This window comes from Chanos chanos, chromosome 15 (genome assembly GCF_902362185.1).
Source record: "Chanos chanos chromosome 15, fChaCha1.1, whole genome shotgun sequence".
NCBI classification, from domain to species: domain Eukaryota; kingdom Metazoa; phylum Chordata; class Actinopteri; order Gonorynchiformes; family Chanidae; genus Chanos; species Chanos chanos.
In genome coordinates this window covers 11,283,835-11,311,690 of record NC_044509.1, presented here as the reverse complement: position 1 = coordinate 11,311,690, position 27,856 = coordinate 11,283,835, and the positions used below count along the sequence as shown (strand labels likewise).

Sequence of the window (27,856 nt, the reverse complement as noted above, 5' to 3'; positions counted from 1 at the left end):
ACTCAGGTGTTACTAGCAAGAAGACGCAGGCCTACAGACGGCTATTCATCAGCCGCTTACCGGACGTTCTGGAACGTTCCGCAACATAACCACATATAGGTCCAGTCCATGTGACGTGTGCTAATATGCTGCATGAAAACATACCAGCATACGCATTCCAAAACAGCTATCAAACCAACAACAAGAACAACAAATATTCATGCTGGACTCGAACCAGTTTTTAAAAGGACAAGCTGAAACGTTCTTGCCATTTCCATGTGACCTTGTTAATTTTTCTGTTGCAACCCTGGGGCATAAATATTTATTTGGCTGTAACTTTGCATTTTAAATGGGACCATCCGTGGGCAACAAAAATCATCCTGGCCTCTCAGCAACATTTTCAATCAGTCTGCTCATCTCGTCAGAGACTCTGGAGAACGCACGGAGCAGTCATTATAAAGCATGAAAATAATGAAAGTAATGAAGTCCGTTCTTTTGTCATTCCGGCTGTTCGTTTCCTCCGGCGTCTCCCTGTCTTTCATTTATCACAGCTAAGCAATCTGAATCAATCCACTTAATTGAGTAATTAGAATGCACAGAAAATTAAAGGAGGAGGGAGGCTGGGGGGGGGGGGTGTCCTTCTTTCCCTTTTCATTTTTTTTCTGATGGAGAGAAAAAAAAAAAAAGAAAAAAGAAAAACAGAACTGATGTGAGATAATTGCTCTATCCAGGGGGTTGTTATAGATGATGATACGACAATCTGGACGGGGAAACAGAGGTGATTTCTTCATCTCCTTGACTACCCAGTCTCTACCACACCCGACAAAGATCAGAAAAATATCTCTGAAGGTCAGCCCCACAGTGAGATTTCAAGCCCCACTGAAACAATCATAGGGAAAGACCAGGGTTAAATAAGCATTTGAAGTATTTAAATCACATGGCCCTGGCCCAATACTCCTCAGCATTCCCTTTCCCTGTGACCTTGTTCCTTTAATTAAAAGGGGAAAAGGCAGTTTTAATGAAGAGTCTGTAAAGGCATACATTGTGATGTCTGTATAGTATTTGCTTCAATACACGGCTGAGTCCTGTGAGAATATTGTTAACCTTAGTTGAAGAGGACACATGGTAAAGGAGCCATGCAGACTGCATCAGGAGAGAGTCATTTGGTTGAACAGAGGCCGTGACTGGTTCTTAGAGCCACTGCATAAAAGGGTTTAAATAAGAACCGGGTCTACGTGGACCAAGAACTCAGCATATCCCTCACAGAGCCAAGTCTAAGAGAGCAAAATTATGCGTATCAGATTGGCACACAGGTGAGAAAAGTCTTCAGCTCAAAGGCTGGTCTGAATGAATAAGTCATGAAGCTACTCTGTTGTGTTTCACTGAGGTAGAGGTTGAGGGGAGGGGGGGGGGGGGGGGAATAGACAAAGAATTCAAATAATTAGAATTATCCTCCACTGCTGAGCCCGTCAGGAGATCATACCAGTGACCGTTTGGACGTTGGGAATTATAATGAGGTTTAGGAGAGGTAGGGTCGCGGTTTACAATGTCAGTAAAGAGGGCAACTCGACAAGCTGACATCTGCGGAGGGGAGAGAGAAAAAAAAAAACAAAAAAGGAAGAAAGTGCAGGGATGTGGGCTGAGGGAATAAGGAGATGAGCCAGGCTCGGCCGCGGGGCTTCGGCGAGACTAAACGTGAGGCTACGCGGCAGATGGCTCTACCAAAAAAAAAAAAAAAACACGCAGGCCAAAGAGACAGCCTGATTATTCACGTCTCTCTCTCTCTTTTTTTTTTTTTACAACAGGAAGCTGGCAGGGTGAGTGTCAGAGACAAGGACAGAGAAAAAGAGCGAGGAGTGAAATAAAAAAAAAAGAAAAGAAAAGAAAAGAAAAGCGAAGTGAACAAACAAAGGAGAGAAAAAGAAAAACCGAAGAAGGAGACCATGTCCCTCTGGTTCGCGGCTTGAGAGATCCGAGAGGTAACAGCTAAAGAAAATTGGGTTTTTCATACTTGCACATATTTTTCAGCACAACAGACAAGAAAATAACAAAAGCCGTCAATCACCAGATATGAAACATTTGCATTAAACAGGTGTGTATCTCCACAAAGTGCAGGTGCACAATGGAATAAGTTAAAAAAAAGAAAAAATGGAGCAGATATCTTTTTATCTTTTCACTTTTGTGGGTCGCTGATTTAATGGTGGAAACAGGTTTGTGTGTGTGGGGGGGGGGGGGTGTTTAGGAGTTTTCAGTGCAGGTTTGAGGAAATTGAGGTGACAAGCGTGTCTAGTGCAGTCTGGCTGGTACGTTATGATTGAAACCGATCAACCACAGAAGGCATGATGAAAACAGACTTTATCATAATTGGGTAGTGACCTGGCTCGCTTGCCTGGAATCTCTTTCTCTCTCCCACCCTCTCTTTCTCTCTCCCTCTCTCTCTCATGCTCTCTCTCTCTCGCTCTCTCCCTCCTTCTCTCTCCTTTGTGCTAGGAGGACAATACAAACAGATCGGATCCCCTGGAGGAGTAAGCCTTAATGGAGGTGTGACGGTTGCTTGAACAGTGCTTTGAAACAGGTTCAAAAGTTTTTTTGCTGTGGCCCTAACACGTTTGTCATCTGTGGCTTGGAGCACTGGAGTACAGAAATGGGCTACGTTGCCTTGAGTGGGAGAGTCCGATAAAGAACACATTTCTTGAAAGAACGATTAATCACCAAAAACCCTACCCTACCCTACGAGAAAACAACTCAACACCTGGCTACACATGATATCAGGGGAGCGTGTAGCCTTTCTAGAGGTTGGGTGTTGATGGGGAAAATTGAGAACACGGATATTTTGTTGTGACAAAACGAAGGAAAACGGGGGAGAGCAGGCTTTTTGTGAGTATTTGGGAAACAAGTGGTTTTCGTGGGACGCTAATGTAGAGCTAGGATCTAAAAGGAAGCGTAGCCTACGTACAGACACTCAGCACTCCCATCAACCCGGACGACAGCAGCCAGGCTGTCGTTCTGGACTCCGGTTCCTCACCTCTGATCCGGCGGTTAATGAGACGGAGGAGGCAGACAGGCAGACACATCTCACACAGGAGGAGTCTGTCCCTGCTCCGCTGGCCAGGTGACCCCGTCAGCCGGAACGAGACGTGCTAATGTGTCATCCCAAAAGCTCAGAGCTCCCAGATTGTCAATCAGACTCCTTCAATGTGGTGTGTGTGTGTGTGTGTGTGTGTGTGTGTGGATCTTTGTAAGGAAAACCGGTGTCTCCCATCTGCTGGTGTCACTGAAGCGAACCATCATTTAATCTCAAAAGGAAGCACAGGAGAAATAGCTTCACAGTTTTGATGAGACTCAAACCCACATCCATCCAAAACCATCTCAAAAAAAACATCAACAATAATGACAGACGGAGACACGGCCAAATGATGAAACGTCTTCCCTCGCGGTTATATACCGCCTGGAAATATATACGTTGTTAAAGAATAACAAACCGTTTGCCGCGGCAGGTTCAGTCAAGCTTGATGTGAGGATTTGGACTATAATCCACCACATGACATCCTAGCAGTTCTATCTATTCATTCTTTACACGATAAAAAGCCAGCGTATTTACCCAGCGGCATAGGTGGGAAAGAGAGAGAGAGAGAGAGAGAGAGATGCTGTTACACAGCACAGCAGGTTAATACTTCAAACATCTCTGTGGCACAGCTGAAAGGACAATGACCCATGTTGACGCTAAAGAGAGATACTTTTTTTTTTTCTCTCCCTTGTATGTTGTATGTGGTTCTCTGAGTTATAAACTTACCTTGTGTCCTGGCCTGGCATCCACTTCGTCTTCCAGCCTGTCCCCTGGGCTCTCTGGGGTAAAAACAACCTTGTCTGGCCCCTGGATGGGGCTTTCCACCAGCAGGCCTGGGCCTTCATCCAGGATGTCCTCTAAGGGGAGATAGTGAGCAGTGACAGAGAGGGAGAGAGAGAGAGAGAGAGAAAACAAGTGAAACAAACGACACCTGCTGTCCTGATTTTTTTTTCCCCTGTCGCAGTTCTGATTTTCTTATGTATTATGTCTTATGTCTTATGTATAAAAAAAAGAATCTCTTTTCCTTTGATATAATGTTCATACTCTGCCACACATGAGTATTTATTACAACAATAATAATAAAAGTAATGCATCATTTTCTTAATGATGAAAAAAGATAATTGTGCTAAACAATGTAATTGAGCCTCATTCATTTTGGTTATTAAAAAGAATACTGTAAGTCTGTGTGCATGTGTGTGTGTGTGTGTGTTTGTGTGTGTTTATGTGTGTGTGTGTGTAACAGAGAGAGAGAGAGAGAGAGAGAGAGAGCATCTTTTTAGGACCCTCATACATACTTTGAGAGGAGATATCCGGGTGTGTGTGTGTGCGCTGTGGCTCAAATAGAATCTGTGTGTGTGTAATAGAGAGAGGACGTTTTTAGGACTCTCACCCTGACTCTGAGAGAAGATGTCCGTACAGAGGTCCTCGGCTCCGTCGGAGCGGCGGGGGGGCAGTCGGCAGAGCAGGCGTGGATCCACGGGGGGCAGGGTGCTGACGGTGAGGGTCAGAGAGGGCAGAGAGAACGCAGCCTGCATGTCCGACATTTCCAACACACACGCCGCCTTATCGTTCAGCTGGAGAATCTCATCGCCGGCCTTTAGACCTGCAGAGAACACACACACACACACGCGCGCGCGCGCGCACAAACACACACACACACATATACACACACACGCGCGCGCACACAAACACACACACAAATGTGAGTTATCTTCATGTCCCATCTTGCCTTAAGCGTTTCAAATGTCTGTGTTTGCACCACGTGAACCTTGTAAGCTCAAGGAATTTTTCAAATAATATTTTGAAATAGTTTGGTTGTGTTTGAAGGGGAACTACGTGCAGGACAACAGAATGAGAAGAACAAAGAAAAACGTCCTTCCACACGGCCTCACGACAGTCTCATCTGTTTGTTTTTTTTCCTCCCTCTCTCCCTATCTGATTCCCTCTCTCCTCATTACCAATTAGCGCCATATCAGCCGGTCAATTAGCATCCAATAGCTCAATTAACGCTCATTAAGCAGGACTGCCATAGTAATTGATTACTGATGGTCCCTCTAACCTCCACTGAGGAACAAAGGCAAACATTCGATGAAACGTTTATGGCCGACGGTGAACTTTTTCCTAAAACTCCTGAAACCGCACAATAAATCCAGCAGCGAGTATCAGTCTCTGTTCTGAAAATGTTCTTTTGTCCTTCCCATTTTTTCAACAATATATTCTGAAGTGTGTGTGTGTGTGTGTGTGTGAGAGAGAGAGAGAGTGTGTTTGTGACTGTTAGCCTGCAAAATTCTGCTTTTCCTTTGTCTTCCTCAGTTTCTAAACCTTCATAACATACATGCTCATATTCTCAAACGCACACGCACACACACAAAGCCTGCGGTGTGACCCAGTTGTTAGTGCACTGAAATGTCAGCTGTAGTGCTAGATGTCTGTTGGCCAATCAGGTTTGAGCCCTCTAGCTGCACAGCCATGATAAAATGCTAGAGTGATGTCACAGAGAGAGAGTGCTGCCGGCTCTTTCTGTCCGGACTGTCCTGGATTTCACAAGTGCCCCCAGGCTAACACTTCTCACACACACACACACACACTCCTCTTTCACTCCGCACAGCACACAGCTTTAATGAGAAACTCTGTTTTCTGACTCCTATGCAAAAACAAACTGCTATGCTACACAGACATTGCCTAATTGGATTTCAGTCTGTCCACTTCTTTTCTCCACTCACTCTGGCTACACACCTTTTCTTTCTTACCCCCCCCCTTCCCATCTAAGGCGGTGTATGAACGCTATTGTTCAGTGCAGTGGTATATTAGTTCAGATGACCTTGCCTCTAGTTGTTAAACATGGTCATTTCCACAGGACAGAATCTTGGTCTCCTAATAATCTAAACAGACAATCTGTGTTAAAATTAAGCAAGCCTTCCCACTCCCAAACCTGCTTCACATGCTGCGTTTCTATTCCTGTCATTTTCTCCATTAATCCAGTTTATCTGCTATCGCTGGCGGTTTATCTGCTATCGCTAGCTGATAGCTTTCAGGGTGGTGCTTTGTGAAGGGAGATTACTGTTAGCATATCAGCAGACTGTCTAAGGTCAGAACAGTCTAGCCATGGCGCTTCCAAGCCCGTTTCCATTTAACAACATGTTTACCTTAGTTTTTACGGTTAACTGAGCCATTCTGGCTTTGTGTAATATGCCCCCAGGTGCGTTTTGCTAGAACAGTTCCGCAGTTCAACTGAAACTAAAAGTAGAACATGGGGTCTGAGTGGACTGAAAAAGCCAGCTCTAATGAACGCACACTTGGCAAAGGCATACTGGCAACCGGTAATACTTTTAATTTGCCCTTGCTGATAATCCTAACGTCAAAGCTTTGTGGACGCATTTCCCTCCAGTTCACTGGAAATTTGGGTCAGGCCTCCTAGCTCTGAAATAAACTGATATTCCCCTGATTTTTATGTCAGCGTGCTCATAAATCACATGTGTGAGAGTGTGTTTTTGGTGCGTTAAATGAAGACGGCACACAGACGTATTCATGCCGTGAGCCGACAGACGCCGTCGGTCGCTAACCTTTAGCGAAGGCCAGACCTCCCGCCTTTACGTCAGTGATATGGAGCTGCTGAGTGCCATCTTCTTCCACCACAGCAACGGAGAAACCTTCAGAATGAGAGAAAACAAGAGAAACAACAGAAGGAGAGAGAGAGACAAGCAGACAGACAAACAGAGACAGAGAGTGAGAGACAGACAAAATGAAAGAGTGAGAAATGAGATGAAAGAGAGAGAGGAAATGAGACAATGTCACTAAGATACCATTTGACATCAGAGAACTGATCAGAGAGGATCAGTTGACACGGATTTGGAAAAAAAAAAAAAGAACTGTTGACTAACAGAACATCACTTTACCGTAGCCAATGGAACAGGATTCATCCCTGTCAAACTTCACAACTTTGGTCGTTTTGGTGCATATTTCAATCTCTTTGAAGAGCTGTGGGGAAAGAAGAAAACAGAAAAACTCAAATGAACATTGTTCAGCAGATCAACAGACCTCTTACAAAGTAAAGAGGTTTAATATAAAGTAAAGAATAAACCGTGAAAAATTCTGCAGTCAGCACTGGGTGTGTGTCTGTATTCTTAATAACATGGACTTCATCTTTGAGGAAACATGGAACAAGCAAAAAAATCTAGGACTTTGATCTTTTGTGGGAACAGGGGGGGGGGGGGGGGGGGGGGGGAGAGAGAGAGAGAACAATGACTCTTTGTGAATATGTGTTTAATGTGTCACCTCTGATGAATTGTGTTTTAAAAACATCTAGGTAAATTAGGTTCTTAGGTTCCGAGATTACAAAGTTGTGGTTGTGGTTGAGTGAGAGAGAAAGAGAGGGAGACAGAGACAGCGAGTGAAAGAGAGAGAGAAAGAGATTCAAGCGTAAACGGATCCATGCTATACATAATTCATAGCTTATGCAGTAGTTCCTCCTTAGCATCATCTGGGATTTTATACACACTTTAACCCACATTTCAGTCACCCTCAAACTTTCCTTCTCTCTCTCTCTCTGCCTTTCACTGTGCCACAGAGCCCAGAAAAGAGTCTATTGAATCTGACTTGTTTGCACAGAATGTTTCTGTTTGTTTGTTTAAGTTTTGTTAACTTCAGAATGTGAAAAGTCTAAGATGTTAAGACCCACCAGATCACAGAGGTCCTCCTCAGGTTTGGGGATGTACAATTGCACTTGATTTTCAATGTAAAACTTCAACCGTAAGTAGTGCTTTGAAGGATCCAGTTTGTTAGCCTGGAAAACAACACAGAAATGAGGGAGAAAATAAGCCAATGACATGCATTGATGAAAAGTAATTTCTGCATTAAAGATATACACACTGCAGCTCTGTACTCTCTGTTAGCATAAAGAGAGATGGGAGTTTTACAGAACAGACCACATCCAAAAGCGCAGTTTCAAACTAAAATTGAGTTTGCGGATGGGAAACATTATAAACGACCTTGATATGAAACTCTTGAAAGGTCATTTTTACACACGTATACGAAGTAGAAGCACTTTACTTGTGACACACACACACACTGAGCAGTGAGCAGTGAAATGGAGCCTCTGCATTTAACTCCTAAAACCAGTGAGCGCACACACACACACACACACACAATGAGCTAGGAACAGTGCCTGTCCGAGGACCAACTTGCAAGGAAACCCACGCAAACTCTACACAGAAAGGACCTGGGACAGCCAGGATTCGAACCCAGGGCCTCCTTGCTGTGAGTGCTAACCACTGAACCACCAAACCCAACCAATCAGCCATATGATGACCAATCAGCTCTTAACAAGACCTTATCGCTTATTTGAAATGACAGAGTCTTTCGGTAGAAGCGTAGTCTGTAAATCCTGTTATAGGTTAGAGCGTTCGCTCTCACACGGAATCGGACGTCATGATCAGTTTGGGGGGGTTGAAGGGGGGCCGTCAAAAGCCTGTGCATGCTCCACGTTTTTACGCCAACAGAGAGAAAAGTGTGGACGAGGAGCAGCCGAGATAAATCCAGACAAAACAAACCCACTTCACTGTTATTTTTGGAAAAAAAATGTTCTGGAAAGAAAATCCCTTTTTTTTTCTGTAGAAGATATTTTTGTACTGATTGAATGAACCTGAATGGGAAAAGTAAAACGCTTATAAAAACAAGGTTAAAGAAATAACTCAGCTTGTCTAAATGGTCTTTTGCTGGAGGCAAAAGCCCATGATGGGGAATTACTGTTTGATACTCGTAATCCATGTGAATTTTCAGAAAGGGATACTCAGCATTGAAAAACGGTTGCCAGAACTGAAGTATAATTACAATGGCTACGTATACAAGAGAAATAAAACTCTTCCAGTGCGTACATAATATTCATACTCAATAGTCGTCTTCAATATTTTCTATTTTGTTAAAGAAAGAGGTACGTCTTGGATTTAATGAAGCTGTGTCCCACAGCTGTAGCATAACCTATGAGCGGTTTTATGTGGGTGTACTTTCGCACGCTATTTTAGACATGCATGCCCAAACTTCATACATGTATGTATAGAGCAGACAAGCCAAGTGAAAACGCTCCAGTTTCCTCAGCTGCCTTTTCTAAACGAGTGAACGGGACCGCCGTGGTCAGTGCACGTCGACGTGTTTTTATAACAAGAGCCCGCAGACTCGCTAAGCTCATATGCATAACAAGAGCCGCGAAAGAATGTTCCGGAAAGCTCGAACACAACAAAACACCCAGGAGAGAGCAGAACGGGTAGACTCACAGAGGGGATGAAGCGGAGACAGACTGCGTCTAGTACTGAGGTTGTTTAAAAAAAAAAAAAAGAAAGAAAGAAAAAACAAACAAGCAAACAACCAGCAGTCACCGGGAGCCAATGAGTCAGGGATCATAGGGAGGAAGTGATGCAATTGTTTAAAAGACTGACTGTATTACCATGGTGATTAGTGCAATGACTCTAAAGTCTGTCCACTCAAGTACAACAGGTAAGAGCTGAGGGCTGGATTTAATTTTCAGACCAGTGCTGCCCAAGCATGGCCGAACTCACACATAGGTTTAAAAATATACATATACATATATATATATATATATATATATATATATATATATACACAGACACAGGTTCCACTGTACACTGTGGATAAATAATTAAGTAAATATAACCTAAAATTACAGTGCAGCTTTTTGAATACACTCTACTTTTGGCCTCTATAAGCACCCAAAAGTTATGCTAAATAAGTTTGTATAGTAATTATTTTAAACTGATGGTGCTTTTATTTATTTTCTTTACGGAGCAATTTGGATTTTAGGACGGAAGTTAGGTGGGAATAACTATTGAATGTTTCCCTTATTCTACATAGAGTTAGCTTTACTCTGCACATTTGTAGAGAGACAGGAAGTGACTGAGTGGTACAGCCGAAACAGAAAAACATTTTTTCAAATGAACAATGAAGTATAACCTTATACCTCAAACTCGACGTGCATGTTTGATCAAAGCATGAGAAAAATTCTGCTTCAGCAATTTCCCAGTAAACCAAGTGTTACATAAAGCTCAAGGGAATTTGAACTGGGAAGGGAATATTTGTACCGTGTTGTCAAAAGCATCTATGAAATGTCATGTATGTAGAATGCTATGCTGTGCTGTTTTCTCTGTCACCTGTCTGTCTGTCAGGTCTTACATTGACTGGTAACAGAGGGTTCAGCCTGATAATGATGTGTGTGTGTGTGTGTGTGTGTGTGTGGGTGTGTGTGAGCATGTGTGTGTGCAGGTGTGTGTGAGCATATGTGTGTGCGTGTGTGAGCGTGCGTGTGTGTGTGGTTGTGTGTGCACATGTGTGTGTGTGTGTGTGTGAACATGTGTGCATGTGTGTGTGCGTGTGTGCGTGACTCACCTTGCACACTGCCTCCAGAGCCTCCAGAGCTGTCTCTCCAGGCTGGATGGTGGCCAGAACAGCTTTGTCATCAGGCAGCGAAACCCAGGAGGGCACGAGGTGATCAGGCACCCAAACGTCACTCTCGGAGTTATGCTGTGGAATGCTTTTCTCAGAACCCTCTCGCTCCTTCTGAAGAAAAACAAAACCAAAAACAAAAGAAAGACTGAGTCACAAAGACTTCCAAAAAAGAGACAGTGCACGGACATTTAAAGCCAACTACACCGGTGTTAAATTAACCCTTAGAATCATCCCACCTCAGACGACAGAAACTCTGTCAGAGTTCATCTAACACTGTGAATTCAAAGTGTCATCACTCTATTCATTTTCAAAGCATGGAACTAGATTTGTTTATCGTTGAACCTTAACAAAATTCAAGTGGTTCGGTCTGAATCGATAAAGGCAAGAAGTGTAAAGACAGCAAGGAATCTGATTATAACTAATCTGTAAAATCTGATGAGGCTGGCGGCCAGATCTCTGCTGAGGGAACAGGCTGTGAGGAGCTGCCGACTTTTGGCTGGCCCCTGGCTCGGCCCGCGACCCCTTCCCTGTCGCTGGGTCGATGCGCTGATGGAATCATGGGGTACTTTGAGTGACAGCTCACAGGGGCTGCTGCTGGCAGAGTGGTGAGGGGTGAGGTGGGGTGGGGGGGTTACTCTGGCTCTTGACCCCCCCCACCCCCCCACCCCGCATTCGTACTCCTGTCACTGTTTTCCTTTCAGCACTGCCCTGCTGCTTGCTCCTGATAACTTATCCTCCACTATCAGATGACAGCCATCTAACCCTAACCTTCCACTCCTTCCCTGGTTTTCCTGCCTTTGCACAATCTGCCCACAGCACTGTGTGTGTGGTTTGAGCGTGTGTGTGTGTGTGTGTTTGTGCTTGTGAAGGGAGACCCCCAAGAAGGTTCTGGAAATCTGGAGTGAGTGGAGGAAGGGAGCCCACACACGGTGTATCAGACTGAGGGATCTGGGTCTACATGTTTCCTCACACACTCACACACACACACAGAGACCATCTGCCTCCTCTTCTACCTCATAATAGATGTCTGCCTCCTCCCAGGAAGAGAAGCCTTAGCGTCCTCATCCCTCCCCCCTCCTCCGCGCCTACAAACTACACCCACCACCACCCCCCCCCTCCCTGGCCACGTTCGTTGCTCGGCTCTGCTGGCTCAGCTGGGACCAAGCGTGGGCTGAAAACTCAATCTGCCTGCTCCCGCTGCGGTATCCACTCAGTCAAAACAGCTCCTCTGTGTTGATGTGCTGTGTGTCACTGCACACCAAGCACTGCCTGCTACCCCTTCGCTCGCGAGAGCCCTGCTCCGTGCTCTGGGCCTCCCTTACCAGGCTCTCCTTGGCCGCCGTCTCCTCGAACAGACGGCCCAAGTTCTTCTTCACCGGCTCCTCACCGTCCACGAACACCTGGATAGAGAGCGTGACAAAAAAAACAGCTTTGTGTCAGTCTAGAGTTTGGGGTCGGAGCTTTGGGGACCGTGGGAAAAAAACAGAAGACCGAGTCCGCGAAAAGAAGGAGGAGCCGTGCCTGGTTTATGCTGGGTCGGCCCTTGGTCTTTTTCTTTGAGGTAGTCTCCAGTCCCCATAGTGAAGAGAACCTGCTCTTGCGTTTGCTGGTGGAGCGAGACAGGGCCTGGGTACGCCTCCGCACGCCGCTCTCCGTCCTCGCCGCCACCTGCACCACAGACAGACAGACAGACAGACAGACAGACATGTCAATCAAACACAGTTCACGCCACAAACACTCCATACACAAGATCAAGAATCTACCGTATCACATAGGAAGATAAACTACAAACCAAATGAGTATATTAGCAATTAAAATCTGCACCGATGTTCTCCAACCGGCCGCTGACATACCGCAATTTTTGAAAAAGATATTGATTTGAATGAAATTTTTGCTGTTAAACTCTGCATATAAAAATGCTAGTATATTCACAGATTGGTCTTTACCGATTACTGATTGGTTCAGTCGTGCTGTATGATTGAATCTGGATTTTTTTTTTTTTTTTTTTTTAAAGAAGGATAAAGAAAGTGTCTTTGTACCCTTAGGCCCCTAAACGTGATCCGTGATCCAAGAAGAGCTGACACTTTCGTTGAACATATAGGCCAACAAATGAACACACATGTAAAGCTATCACACGACGACATTCCGCAACCGTTCATACTCAGACAGAAACTCGGCCTGGCATTTCTGGGTTAACTCACTTCAGAGTACAGTGACGGAGTTAAGCTACATAACGACCTACACACAGCACTCCAGTATAACCCAGCAATCTCCCGGAGGTTGTTAGAAAACCAGTCACTCATCCGCCGACAGAGCTGACACGGGCAAAGCATCTGAATACATTAAACATTCATCTCAGACTGAGTCATCTCTCCACTCTACTGTGCGCTTCAGTAGTCCTTTTGTCTTTTCATATTTTTAATCTTTAGAAGAAGAACAGGAGAGAGCGAGAGAGAGAGAGAGAGAGATTAATGCGCCAAAAATGATAAAAGTCATGAAACAGGGAGGAGTTCGCCGTTGTTATTTTTGTGGCAAAATCCCAAAGAGAGGCATTAGCAAACAAGATAATTATTTTATTTGTCACTATTTGATTTAAAAAAAAAAACAAAAAAAAAAAAGCAGGTCCCTCATTGTTTTACGAAGCCCTGAGCGTCTTAGTCAGCGCAGCCTTCGTCATCTCTCCACTCAGAGGAAGACTATGCTGAGACCGACAGGTGTTTCCTCTCCAGTCGTCGGGTTCTGTCTCTTAAAAAAGTGACAGACAGCCCAGAACATTCCACACTGTGTGTGTTAAGCCATTCTGTACATTCTGTAGCAGACCACAGGAATGAGAAAAATAAGAGCTGGATAGGAACACATTACTGGGTAGAGAAAAGCAGAAGGTCACACTGCACCTCACTGAGCCTCTCTCACTGCTGAGTGACATGTACTGGCTGTTACGTTAGTGCACTTGAGTGTGTGAATGACAGAGATGCACTCTGCGTGTGTGTGTGTGTGTGTGTGTGTGTGTGTTTGCCTGTGTGTGTGTGTGTGTGTGTGTGCGTGTGTGGGACTAAGATAGATGAACTCTTTGAGCGTGTGTGGGTATTTCTAAGAGAGATGGACTTTTTGAGTGTGTGTGTGTGTGTGTGTGTGTGTGTGTCTGTGTGTGTTTGTGGGACTGAGAGAGATGAACTGTGTCAGTGTGTGGGTATTTCTAAGAGACATGGACTTTATGAGTGTGTCTGTGTGTGTATGACTAAGAGAGATGGACTGTGTAGTTGTGTGTGGGCATTACTCAGAGAGATGGACTGTGTGTGTGTGTGTGTGTGTACCACTAAGAGAGATGTGAACTATGAGAGTCATTGTGCTTATTGGTGATGATATAACTGAGTAAGGGAGATGGAGAGAGAGAGACAGAGAGAGAGAGAGGAGTGCGTATGTGCATGTGAGCATGTGTGTGTGTGTGTGTGCGCGCGCGTATATGTGTGTGTGTGTGTGTGTGCGCGCGTGCGCTCACCTGTGTATGCGTGTGTGTGTGTATGTGCGTGCGTGTGTGTGTTTGCGTGTGTGTGAATAATGTTCTTACCAGTGCATGAAAGGAGGAGACAGAGAAGATGCCCAGCCGACCCATGGCCAGTTTGGTGGGGCGGGATGCGAAGGCGAGCAGGCGTTTGGGGTTGGGAAGTTCCCCGCCCTGCAGGCTGGAGAGGTAACAACGGTATCGGAACAAGTCCATGTGAAACTGCTCCAGGTTCTGTTCCCAGAGGAAGATCTGCAAATGGAAAAAAAAAAGAAAACAAGAAAGAGAAAGAGAACATTACAAAATATCTTTCAGACAAAGGGAAAAAAATGTCCTTTTCTCTTTAGGGATCATCTAAATGTGATAAAAAAAAATCGTAACCCATCAAAAATGGTGAGATCTTTTGAACACTCCCAATACAGCTAGCTTTTTTTTTTTTAACGCGGAGTTTTATATCTGGGCTGTGTGTAGGAGGAACAGTGTGTAGGGGTGCGGAGTGCTCCCCAGGGGACCTCCTCATGGAGTGTTGGTGAGAGCTCCGCACTCAGGGAGCAGCTGTGTTAATGATGAGCTATTTCACACCGGAGGAGATGGCTTAGTCAGCAGCCCTCCTCCAAACTGACATAACTTCTATTTACAGCCAGTGGAGGAGTCAACTCCTCCATCTACTCTTAACTAAACGAGGAGAGAGTACATGCAGCAGGACACACACACACACACACACACACAGACACACACACACACACACACAAACACACAAACATCTGATGCTCAAAAAAAAAAAAAAACCTGAAAAAATAATAAAAACAGTGGATCCCTTGGAGAAATGACACCATCCCTCACACAATGGCTTATTTAAACAGGATCAGAGATGAGAACGTGCTTTCACTCTGGGCCCCTAACAAAAAGCCTCTTCAAACAAATAGTCATTAGCTAAATATACCACATCTGCAAATGAAAAGAGGGAGAGAAAAAAAAACAGCTCTTAAACGTGTTAACGAGATATAAACTCACAGTTACACGTTATTGTGGGTTTGAAACCGTGCGTGCCAGCTGGAACTGTGAACCAGGATAAACAGATTTGAGTAATTCTCTGAGTTGAGAACTTTAAAGGCTAAATTGCAGTTTCTGAGGCCCTGACTGTGTAGAGGGGTCTGTGTAATGAAAGTGAGGCTACACAGAGGAGGCAACGGAGACAGTGCTTCTCTCCACGCACAAACCCAACGCTGAAACATCTGTGGAGCTCTCTGCAGCATGTTACAGGTAGAAAAACTGTTGAGTGAAGAGAGGAATGAGTGATTTGCCTTTTTTTTTTTTTTTTTGGAAAAAAAAGAGGCATTTTTTTAAAAACACTGGCACCTTCGCAATTCAACTTGTGCTTCTTCTTTCGCAATGACCATAAATGTGTCCGCACAGCACCTGTTACATTCGTTCCATAAACACCACGAATGCCACCGCTAGTAATCCTGAGTTGAGGTGTGTGTGTGTGTGTGTGTGTGTACGCGTGTGCACGCATACATTGCGCAAAAGTACATACAGAACATATATGTTCATGTATGTTCTCATTTTTTCTCCTATCTGAACACCCCTGTTTGAAAGTACATAAATTCCTACAGTACAAAAAGAACACACCTGTATGCACTGAGTTGTATAATATGTATACAGCCAACATTGCTGAAAGGCCAGCTGTCACACGCAGAGAAATAACAAGACACCCGTCCTGACCTGGGTCAAATAAGTATCTGAAGTATTTCAGTGACTGGGCCTTGTATTCTGGGCCCTACTTAAGTGTTCCCTTTCCTTATGATCTTGTGTTCGCTTAATCAACAAGATGAAAGGTAGTTTTGACAAAAAAAAAAACTTTGTAAGGAATTCATGTGATGTTTGTTTGGGTATTGCTTCAGAAAAGACCTTCAGTCCTGTAAGAATTTTATTAACTTAAATAGAAAAGGCCAGAAGGTACAAAAGCCATGGAAGAGAGTTGGGACAAGGCCCAATCATTCAAATACTTCAAGCTGAACTCATTTGATTCTGGTCCGTACCTTTAACGAGAATCACATCTACGTTCTTTAGACCTCAGATTTAACGATCGGGGTCTGCTCGGCCCTCTCTCTGAGCGTACCTGTTCCAGGATGGTCTTCCTCTTCTTCGGCTCAGAGACGGCGGAGAGCTGCATGTCGCCCATCTTCTTCATCTTCTCGTCCATGTCTATCTTCTGCTCCAACTTCTTGATCTCAGCGCGGAGGAGTCGGACTGTGTCACTGTCGCGGTGATGCTGCCGGGCGACGGCGGTCGCGCACGCCGAGTGGATCGCGGTGATCCAGTTCTCCAGCTCCGTCTGTCCCGATGTCTAACCGATCGACACAGGAGAAACATCATCAAAGCTACACGGATTGCAGTGGGGGTGGGGGGGGGGTGGGGGGAGGTGGGGGTTTCTTTTCATGTTTTGGACAAATGCCATCTCTAGCATCTCCTATATGTTAATGAATACATCACTAGTCAAAAGGTAATCTAACTGATTTGATTAATAATGTCTGAGGACAGTGACAGAATGATGAATGGCTACGAGAGCTGGTAACCTTTAAGGGTTTGAACTTAACAATAGAGCGTGTCGTCTGTCAGTCTGCTGAATGCCACTGAGCCACATGGAGATGTCAGTCTTGGCATATGGTTAACATACAGATGGTTTCAAAAGACCGTGACTATTAGCATATGAAGTGCATTGAGGAAGCAGGGAGTCATCACGGAACTGGAGTCATGACGGAGCTGGACCTCGCTAACCTGGAAGAGGAAGGCGTCTCCAAGGGAGTTGCTGAGGCAGAACACGAATTCCTTTTTGGGATGCTCCGGAACGGCCTGTACGATGCTGTTCTCCACCCATACGGCGTGCTTGGGAACGCTGTTGTGATCAATCCCAGATCGGCCGTCCGTCTCATAGAAACACAGCGTGCAGCCTGGCCGGAGGGAAACGAGAGAATGGGAGCATTAGTTTACCACTGAGCTGAATCCAAAAGGTCTGTGTGTTTTTCACTGCACTGAGAACTCACACATGTTAACATCTGAATTGTTTTTGTAAAAAGGGGGTTTCTAATAAGCAGTCATTTGGAAGAGAATTTGCAAAGGATATGGGGGTTTTGATTAACTGGGAATGGATATTTTTGTGCAGGACAAAACTGCAGATCAAAGAAGGGAATAAATGTGAAGGCAGAAGAAGGAGAGCAAGCGTGTCAATTCGTTCCCTTTCTCCCATGACCGTTGATGAGAAGAGGATCACCTCCTCAAAGGAGAGGTGTGACTAAAGAAATGTTTTGATTTGTAGCAGACTAGTAACAGACAAGACTCTATGTCTAAAATGTTCTAAAATGATTTCATTATATTTGTGCACGTGTAGTCCATAAAGGACATTGCAGGTGCTTTACTCTGCCTGATGTCTACGGGGCATAAAGTAATTAAATTGGACTTGTGTCTGAAATTAAATTTTAATTGAATGGAAATAAGGAGAGGCACAAACCAAAAACGAATTTGAATTACGGCTCGTAAGCAGAAAATTCACTTGATTTGATAACTGTGCAAGAAAATACCACAGGACATACTCATGTTCCATCTTGTCTCATGAAGATATTTCTGGTATATCCAAGTTTACAGAAGGTAACATTGACCTTGGACAGGTCCTGAACCTCATTAAATCTACACATTCCCAATGTTTCCAATGCAAAAGAGTCAGCTGTCAGCTTTATACCTTTCAGAGACACCCAATAACGCTTCCATTTGCGACGAGTAGCCAGTTCCACCTTCTTATTCTTCTTGTGTACCAGGAAGTTCTTGACGGCCAGCATTCCAGCCTTCCTCACCGTGCCCTGTACCATGCTGAGGAGCGGGTCGGAGGGGTAGAGGGAGCTGAGTGTCCCGCTGCTCTGTTCGTCGCTGGCGGCCGAGCCAGCCTCCTCCAGATTCTCCCTGGTCTGGCGGGAACTCATCTCCAGCTCCTGCCGAAAGTTCTCATAAACGCCCTGTTCCCTGGCCGTCCGGCTTCCTCCTCCACCTCCGCTGCTCCCGCTGTCGCTGCCCGCAAACACGCTGCCACTGGCCGTGGAGTACACGGAGAATGAGGCGGACATCGTCTTACAGCGCCGAGACTGCAGGTCCACTTCAGCGGTCACGCCGTCAATGCCACTGTCTCCATATTCGCTGCCCTCTCCCACAGTGATGTCCTGCATACACACGCATACACACACACACACACACACATACACACACACACACACACACACACACACAAAGGCAAAGGCAACAGGTCATCAGAAATAGAGATTATTAAATCCTAACAACGATTGTTTATCCCTATTTTGAGGCATGACTTCTGGTTCAAGTGGATGGTAATACAATCATTTTTTTTAAGGAATCAAAAATTCACACCTTCCTTGAGGCATTCTAGCTCAGTGCATTAGATAGTAGGGTTGTGAAGACATCACTTTCTATTCAAAGGGCAAGAGGAAGATCGCCAACAAAGCTAACAGCAGATGACCTTACCTCACAATGACCTTAAGCTAAAAAACATGCTGAGCGCTAACCCAGTATTCAGTTAGGCCTAATCAAATCTTAACTCTCCCACAATTACCCTAAGTCGTTGTATTTTGCTCAGGGTCAACCAAGTACTGCTATGCAACCTGTTCTAAACTCTAAACTCCAAACTCTTGTTAATAGAGTCTACGGAAGCACTCCGCGTGCTGTGGGAGATTCTACTAATTAGCATTACAAAGACACTGTGAGTTTCAAAGACAGAACCATCGAGTTCTTCTTCAATCATTAAAATCCACAAAAGCATCCCGTGGAGAGGTGTGGGAGAGTACATATTTAAGCTCACACTGAGGGGAAGGGCTTGATTTCACAGGTTTTCTCTCTTTGTTGTCAGTTCACTTTCGGTGGACTACGTGTTTACTTGTTAATGAAACAGGAAGTTATAGAGGATCTGTCAAAACAGTATGGAAAAAAGGTAAACAGGATGAGTACAGCTTCCTATTTTTGGACACAGTTCGCTGTTTGTCTGGGAGTGAAAAGTAGATTAAGAGAAATTTTGTGATGAAAACCGCAATACAGCAGCAGCAGTTTCCCAGAGTAACAGTCCACAGGCCATGGTTTTACACAGGGCCTCTCCGTCTGAAACCCCTACAAAATTGAACACACTCAAACAAGCAAACACACTTCAGATCGAATCAAATATGCACAAAGAGAGGCTAAAAGCCTCCAACAACATTCAATATGGATTTAAAAAGTGAAACGGAAGAGAAGGGAATTTCCTCCCTCTTTGATTTCTCTAATGGGCCCAAAACACAGAGAACATGATTCTAAACAGTATTAAAGGATTTGACGGCTCAGAAAACATCATTAATTTACCACCATCCCTGATGTCTCGACTTCGTTTAGTATTATTTTTTTCATACTGTGGGTAAGAGCCTCACCCTGGCAGGAGGCAAAAAAAAAAAAAGAAAAGAGACTCACATGTGTGGTCTGTGCCCGCCGTCCCTGCATGCTGGCACACAGAGCTGCCTGATGGCTTGGCATGACTTCGGAAAGGCAGTGGGAACGTCGGCACGGCAGGGTATAGGCACCGTACGGGTTGCCTTCCTCTTCCGGAGTCGACAGCATCTCCTTGGCCGTCTCCCCCCCGGTGTTCCGATCCCCGTCCCGTCCGTATTTAAAGCGGTTTCGCGAGCTCCCCCTCATTGTGGGGCTCCTTTTGGCGCACAGCTCGTCCAGAGAGTTCGCCCTTTCTCCCGACTGCGATTCGGACACGCGCATCATGCCGTTGCAGCCGGGAAAGACCCTGTCTTCAACGTCGGCTTCGTCGAGGATCTCCTCGGTGCTGGTCAGGTGCTCCTGGCTCAAGTCGGAGAGGGAGAACTCCATGCTGTCTTCTCGCCACATGTCAGCAGACTTCGACCTCTTCTTCTTGAAGCTTCCGCCCTCCCTGGGACCCTCGCTGGTCCTCTCCAGGTAGGTCATCTCTCCAGTGTACAACTCCTCGTCCTCTGGTCCGTCAGCCACCAGTGTGTCCACATCCACTCCATCCTCGGAGCCTGGGGTCGTGGCCGAATCGCCCATGTTGTCGTGGAATGACGCGGGTCGGAGGTTCATGGCGACCCGGTCCACCCAGATTGGGTCACTGAACTCCCCCAGGGCGTCGGCCTGGTTAAAGGGTTCCAGGCCGTTTTCGGCAAGGGACTGCGGGATACTGGGGGTGCTGCTGGAACGCGTGCTGGCCTCCGAGTTACGGTGCTCGGGCTTATTGGACGAAGCGTGGCGGGAACGCCGGGAATGCTTGTTGGAGATGCGGAGGGAGCGGGACATGTGCTTCCGAGACAGATGGCCCTGAGTCTCACCATAAAAAGCATTTTCTCCATTCTGGCTCTCCACGTTTCCCATTGTTTCTCATCTGTAAGGAAAAAAAAGAAAAGAGAGAGAGGCTGAGTGTGCTAGCAGATGAATGTTCCTGGCACATCACAAAAACAGAATCTTTAGTGGAACCAGGAGAGTTCTGATACTCTCGAACCTGACCAATAAGCTAGATCTAATGAACAACTTCTGCGTTAGAAAAACTGACATGCCTGTCTAGATGAACTGCTCTTTAAAGGGGCATTTTTTTCAGTATTTGAACGCTTTTAACATGTTGAGAAAAGCTCTTAGTGCCCTACCGCGGACGAGAAAATCTCTCTCTCTCTCTCTCTCTCTCTCTCTCTCTTACCAGAATCACAGCACAAATGTGAGGTCACACCATTTGAATGAAGCTAAAGTGAAAAGCTGCGGAGCGTGTGATCAAACGCCCTAACACCCAGAAATATCTCTGACGCGCAACGAGTGAGAGAGGAGAGAGAGAGAGAGGAGAGAGAGATGCAAAACATCCTCGTCTGATTCAAAGCTTCAAGTCCATTATCCTGTGTGTGTCTGTGTGGCACAGTATGTCAATTCTAACACACAATGTAATAAAAAAATGATTCACTATAAAAGCTATCTAGTGTCAGAAAAATAAATCTAGCCCAATTCAGGTGTGCACAAATTTATATAGGTAGACAGAGAGAGAGAGAGAGAGAGAGAGAGAGAGAGAGAGAGAGTACACGGCAAATTCTGTAGTGTTAAATCTACTCTGGGAGAGTTCATTTTAACACTATGCTGATGTTTATTTTGTCCCAATCTTTGCCGTGTTAATTTAACACTTCCTAAAGTATTAATAATACAACTCAGATGCAGTGTTAAAATAACTCTATGCATAGTTAAAAATGAACTCTCCTTAACACCAGTGTTAAGCAAAGTGTTATCTACTTGCTACACTGGTTTCATAACTCTTCTCCAACACTTCTCAGTGACACCAACTGTCTTTTGCGACTGATTCCTTTAGTGTTAAATCATGTTTTTACAGTGTCAGTTCAACTCTATAGTTAACACTTTTGCTTAACACTAGAAAGTCAACTCTGAGAATTTTGCTGTGTATGATGTGTTTCAGTGTTATGTATTCTGCTGCACGGATGGGCTATCCACAGTGTGTGTGAGTGCGTGTGTGTGTGTCCAGTACCTGGTAGAAGAGCAGTGAGATCAGTGGTCCGTGCAGATGGGTATGTCTCCTTCCTCAGACCACATAGTTACAAACAAGATGTTTTTCTATTTACTCCCGAGCACTCTGTAAAGAAATGACAGTGATTCATAAGCTGATAAACAATTACTCTGCAACACGGGAAAGGAAAGAATACGTAATAAAAGTGGAAATAAGGATCACAGTTAGTGAATCAGTGCACTGTTTTGAAAGGATGAAAATATTTTGAGCAGAGAGGAGGAGAAAAAAAATCTGATATGGAAAACTGAGATGCACCACTCATACACACACACACACACACACATGCACACTCACACTCACACACACACACACACACACACACACACGCACACTCACACACACACACACACACACACACACACACACACACACACACACACACAAACCCTGTCACAAATCAAATTTCTGTCTTCAGGGAATTACTAGGAAACAAGGAAAAACACAAAAGCAAAAAAAAAAAGTGGGGGGGGGGGCCTTTATAGTTTCTCTTCAGGAACTAGAACCTTGTGAAAGCAAACAAAAGGTAAACGTGATTTAAGCTCATAGCAGTCGGGCAGCAATACCGGAGGAAAAATGTAATTATATGTAGTTAACTGCCTGCATGACCCAATTTACTGTAATCCAAAGCCTGCCCATAGAGGAAAATCTCCTCCATAATACATCAGGTATGAATGAGAGGGTCAGAATCAGGATAACTGTATAACACAGAGCCCTGACTGAGAATTAAGCAGCAGAAAGACCCAGCTACCCTACAACTAGCCTGAAGACACACTGAGAGAGAGTGAGAGAGAGAGAGAGAGAGAGAGAGAAAGAGCAGAACAAAAAAGGAGGGAAACTGCTCAGGTGTAGAAAAAGAAGAGAAGAAAGTGGAGGGTATTATCTGCCGTGCGGTTTATTCAGTGGATCTGAAAAGTGAAAGGTTTATGGTTTAGACGGCATGTCTTGCATTTTCAGTATTCTCGGTGTGAAGCGTTGTTTGTTGTTAAGGGGAAGCACTGTGTGTCTGTTTGTGAGCAGTGTGTCACATCTGTGCCTGACACACACACACATCTGTCATATTTGAAGAGTATGAAGCTGTCACTCTGGAATGTGTTGTAATTGGGTTTGTAGCCTGAAGTGTGTGTGTGTGTGTGTGTGTGCTATGGCTCAGTTAGAATCTGTGTGGGGTAAACAGAGCAAATGTTTCCACACACAAGGCAATGAAGGCCTTAGGTGGATGTGCGTTTGTATGTGTGTTTATGTATGGGAGAGAGGGAGAGGGAGAGAGAGAGAGAGAGAGGCAGAGGTCTGCATGCGGGACTGTGGATCATGCCCTGTTCATGTAGAGAGACTAAATCAGACTGATCAGCTGAGAGAGAAGGAAGACAGAGCCAGAAGTAAGAGAGAGAGAGAGAGAGAGATAGAAGTCGGGGAAAGAGAGAGAGACAGGAACCCAACTGATGCTTTTTTTCCAGGATAAAAGCCCGTGGGCCTTTGTTTATGTGTGTCTCTGCTTGTCTGTCTGTCCCAGTGTGTGTAGTGTGTTAATGCGTGTGTCTCTGATTGTCTGTGTCATTCAGTGTGTGTGGTTTGTCCATGCGTGTGTACTGGCAAAATAGAGGAGGTACTGTATTGCTGGAAGACTTCTAAACCCCACTGTGAAGAAGTACGTAAACTACAGCTGGCTCGGCGTTTTTTTGTTTTGTTTTGTTTTGTTTTGTTTTGTTTTGTTTGCTTCTTTTTTTGTTCTCCAGCTTAAAGCTTCTCCATTCTACTTGCTCCACCCATCACTTCATCTATTACATCCAACATCCCAAAACACCTGTAGAACTTTTCCACGCTATTTTCAGCGTTTTTTCCCCCCAGTAATCCCATTTCTCCATCACTAAGCCAATCATTCTCTCCATCCCTCCTTCCTCACACTCCTCCTAAACACTCTTCCGTCTGTCGCTGTTCACCTTTTGACCTCTTATTGATGCGATCAAGTTATGAACAAACAATAAATAATGTCTGAATCGCTAAGAAAGGCTTTTTGTTGCGGCTCACAGCAAATCCCTGATGTAAAACTGCCATTTTCCTATTCAAATGTAAATGGAAAAAAAAAAAAAAAAGAAGATTAAATATCAGATTAGTCATCGCTGTATGACAAACTGAAAATAGCGGTTTGATTCCTGTACATAAGACACACAAGGTGTTGTCCGAGGGTGCGTATTCTTAGCAGCGGAATTCATCCTTATTCTCTTTTTCGCCCACGTTTAGTCACCGGTCCTTTTCTGTAGAGTAGGAGTGTCAGAGTCCGGTCTTCCTTTTTTACTCTCACATCCTAATTCCACATTGATTTGTTACCTCTCGGAGAAAAACAAAGGTGCGTTCTCTCCTCAGCCAATAAGCAGTGACTGGTTGTACATAAAAACCACAACAACTACGACTTTTAGGCACCAATTCCACAAAAAAAAACAAAAACCTTTAATTAGTGAGACATGTTAACAAGCATTCCACAAGTCCCTGAGCTTGCTAAGTTAATTACTGAGGGCCGCTTTAAAATGTCGGAGGGTTAGGAGCACAAGAGTTAAATTCGTGGAAAGTAACAGAGCGTGTGTAACTGAATGTGTGTGTCATTCTCAGGCACAGCTCAACAAAAAAGTCTGAAGAGTAAAGTGAGAGAGAGAGAGAGGGAGAGAGAGAGAGCAGTCCAATGAGTCACGTAGTCTCTCTCTCTCTGAAAGTTTTATCAGAAGCACTTAAGTGGACGCCTCTGCTGTGTGGAGGATGTGTTGGCAGAGAGCAGCCTGTGCTTCTGTTTTTGACAAAACATACACACACACACACACAGACACACACACGCAGACACACTGCCTACTCCACACCACCAACACAGAGAAAAATCAGCACGCCTCAGTTCCTCGTCAGAAACACAACTAAAAATAAAAGGAGCGTTATGTCATTGCTCTGTGGCGTTCTTCACAGGGGATACTCGCTAAACAAGCACACGGCAGCGTGCGCTACCAAAATACACAAAATGATCAAACACGACTGAGAACAAAACCTAATGTTCTACTCCGCAGTGTCCACACAAATCGGCAAACTAATTAGCCCACCTTTCCACACCAGGTCAAAAACTACAGAGTGGCGCTACAAAGAAGTATGGCTAAACCAGGACGAAAGAAGAGTATTTTACATTGCAAATATTAGCAGTTACACCAAAATTGCAATATTTTTACTTTTTATGCTTCATATCGTTCACTGTATGCTTTTTTTCAGTTACATTGAATACACAGCAAGACACTAAACTATACCTTCTCTCTCTCTCTCTCTCTCAGACAAATGTAATCATTCTGCCTAGCACTCAGAGGATGAGTGTGGGGTTAATGTTTAGACATCTGGGATGTGTATGGAGTGTGTAGGGGCAGGAGCAGAGGTATTACAATGGGATAATGAAATGGAATGACTTCAGACCTCCTCACTCTCCTCCCCTCCTCCTCCTGCTCCTCCTCCTCCTCCCTCTGCTCCTCCAGGCCCCATTGCGCGAGGAGAATGGAGCCACTGTTGAGAGGAGCGGCTCCACTGCGTCACCAGCATGTGGCTGTGGTTTAAGTGGAGGTTGCTCCTACTCTCCTACTCCACCCCCCCCCCCAAACCCCACACGCTTCCCCTCCACCTTCAATCATCCCCCCAAAATCACCACCCTAACACAGCCTCACCCCCCCCCAAATCACAACCCTAACGCAGCCAAAAAGCTTCAATTCCACTCCACCTCCCCTAACAGCCCCCTTTAAATAGTACAGAGCAGAACCACTGATCAGAGCAAAAGCAGGTACAACATCCATGATGTTTTATGAAATTAAAAATGGCTTTTTTCACACAACTAGACAAAGACATATACAGTAGATACATAGATTAATAGCCAGACAAACAGACAGACAGACAGATAGACAGATAGATACATACATACAAACATACACACACACACACAGACAGACAGACAGACAGACAAATAGATAGATAGATAGATAGATAGATAGATAGATAGATAGATAGATAGATAGATAGATAGATAGATAGATAAGGGAGAACCCTTAAGCCTGTGGCCGCACAAACAGAAAGATTGGAGTTTCCAAAAAAACAGAATCCCACAGAAAGGACATATTTATTTCTCAGCTCCAGTCCAGTCTCTCACTGAGAGGAGCTGCACTCTTACAAAGGATTAAAGCAGTGTGTAAAACAGTGAACTAAACCCACTAATGAAGTCCCCCGATAGGAATCATTCATTCAGGTAGACGACGGTATCGGCTAGATGGGGGCTAAAGCAAATCTCTCTTTATCATATTCCTTTGTGTTTAGTTTGAGCTCTAACAAAAGTAATGATTAGTTTCATAAAAAAAACAGGCCGAGACGGAGAAAGCCGACAAAAGAGCGAATGCCGCTCAAATAAAGGGGGAGAGCAGCTACAGAGCGAAAAACACACGACAGAAAACGCTAGAAAAAGACAAAGAGAAAACCAAACTGCGCTGTTCCCTTCTCCTCTACCCTGCTTCCCATTAGTCAAGTACTTAGTCTTTTGTTTTCCTGCCTTGTCTTAGGGCCGCAGGGCAAGAAACAGTGTTGGGAAAAGTCCCTTAAGAATAACAGAGGAGGAGAGAGGTGAGTACAGGCTTAGGGCCATTTTAACAGCACTTTTAAAGCTGGAGAGAGACACAGAGAACTGGAGAGCGGAGAGAGAGAGAGAGAGAGGGAGAGAGGGAGAGAGGGAGGGAGGGTGATGGAAAGGAGGAGAAAAAAGGAGGTGTTCGCCATTGTTCAGTATGGGTTGGGGTATGCAATTGAGCATGTTCTCCAGTCTGCCCTTATTAGTTTAATTGAGAGAGCAGAGACAAAAGGACTGAGTAAAAATCTGTCTGTTTTGCCCCGTCTCTCTCTCTCTCTCTGTCTGTCTCTCTCTCTCTGTCTCTCTCTCTCTCTCTCTCTGTCTCTCTCTCTCTCTCTCTCTCTCTCTGTCTCTCTCTCTCTCTCTGTCTCTCTCTCTCTCTCTCTCTCTCTCTCTCTGTCTCTCTCTCTCTCTCTCAGAGCTCAGACTGATTAGCTCTCAGACAGCCCAAATCACAGCTCTCCACAGACACGGCCCCCGTTTCAGGAAGAAACGGCCAGAGGTTTTAACATTTTCGAAACTGTTCTTTTGTGAACATTATCTTTCATTTTATCTCCTTCACCCTTCATTTGCATTTAGGAAACGGAGCAATCCCAATATCATCCCGTCTGCGAGGAAGACAGATAAGAGGACTCGCTCTATCAGTAACTGTCTGAAAGATACGGCTTTTGCTCACACAGGACCAGTTAAAGGCAGACTGCCGATTAAGAAGGAGACAGTCCAGATTCTCATCGGCAGCCGTTTCTGTTTGGTAGCCCTGAGCTGAGCCTCTCTGATTTACATCCTTGTCAAAACAGTGTTCTGAAATTCATAATTCATGCCATTACGTTACTGCTGTCGGATTGCTGTTTAATCAGACGAAAAAAAAAAACGAACGCATATAAACGTACAAGCATTTTAAATCGTTTTCGATTCTCCAGACAGACTGCATTTCAGAGACACCCGTTTTTCTTTCCAGGTGACCCAAGTTTTGAGCGTGTACATCTAAAATGTAAGGAATGACGTCATTTCCATCTTCACATAAATGTGTATGGCGTTCCTCCTCAGGGTTCACTGATCTTGTAAAATCCTGCACCTAACCTTTCCCCTTTCCCAACACTCTAATTACCCCCTCCAGTACCCGGCCGCCCCCCCCCATCCCGCCCTCGGCCGTGAGTCTCAGGTATCAGGTAATAATAGCTTCCGCCCTGTGGTCACGCCTGGGCCCTCTGACACTTTGCATTCTCATTTCTATTGTTCAGTGAGATCCGCGCACTGTGCCGTCTTCCTTTTGGTTAAATACCAAGAGCCTGTCAGAACAAGACATAAGCAAACAGCCTATATATGTGTAGAAGCCCTTTTGTTTCTCTCTGTCCCTCTCTCTCTGTCCCTCTCTTTCTCTCTCTCTCTCTCTCTCTCTCTCTCTCTCTTTGTCTCTCTCATGTTTTCATGCACCTGCTACCTGTTCCCTTCACAAAGCATGCCTAAGTTGTGTCTTAGGAACGTCGTAATCAGAGCTAAACAAAAAGGTGCGAGACAAACTATTTTTAGACTGTCGACAAAGTCCTGTGAGAAAATAAACAAAAGTAACAGCGTCTGAAGTCAGAGGACACCGCAGAGTATTCTAAGAACAATAACAATCAA

The 27,856-nt window shown here is 44.8% G+C and overlaps 1 protein-coding gene across 1 annotated transcript in view; it reads right to left on the bottom strand.

Annotated features, from left to right (window-relative positions):
• tiam1a (TIAM Rac1 associated GEF 1a) overlaps window positions 1-20,426 on the bottom strand; it is a 32,511-nt gene extending 12,085 nt beyond the window's left edge. The window contains exons 1-13 of the mRNA XM_030792556.1: window positions 19,503-20,426; window positions 17,743-18,214; window positions 16,785-16,957; window positions 16,126-16,353; window positions 14,070-14,255; window positions 12,023-12,169; window positions 11,824-11,901; window positions 10,442-10,612; window positions 7,725-7,829; window positions 6,943-7,024; window positions 6,610-6,696; window positions 4,437-4,649; window positions 3,773-3,903 (exon numbers count right to left, since the gene is read on the bottom strand). Coding sequence (XP_030648416.1) covers window positions 3,773-3,903; window positions 4,437-4,649; window positions 6,610-6,696; window positions 6,943-7,024; window positions 7,725-7,829; window positions 10,442-10,612; window positions 11,824-11,901; window positions 12,023-12,169; window positions 14,070-14,255; window positions 16,126-16,353; window positions 16,785-16,957; window positions 17,743-18,214; window positions 19,503-20,426 — 2,997 coding nt within the window. The remainder of the gene's footprint in view (window positions 1-3,772; window positions 3,904-4,436; window positions 4,650-6,609; window positions 6,697-6,942; window positions 7,025-7,724; window positions 7,830-10,441; window positions 10,613-11,823; window positions 11,902-12,022; window positions 12,170-14,069; window positions 14,256-16,125; window positions 16,354-16,784; window positions 16,958-17,742; window positions 18,215-19,502) is intronic.
• Between the last annotated feature and the right edge of the window lie 7,430 nt (window positions 20,427-27,856).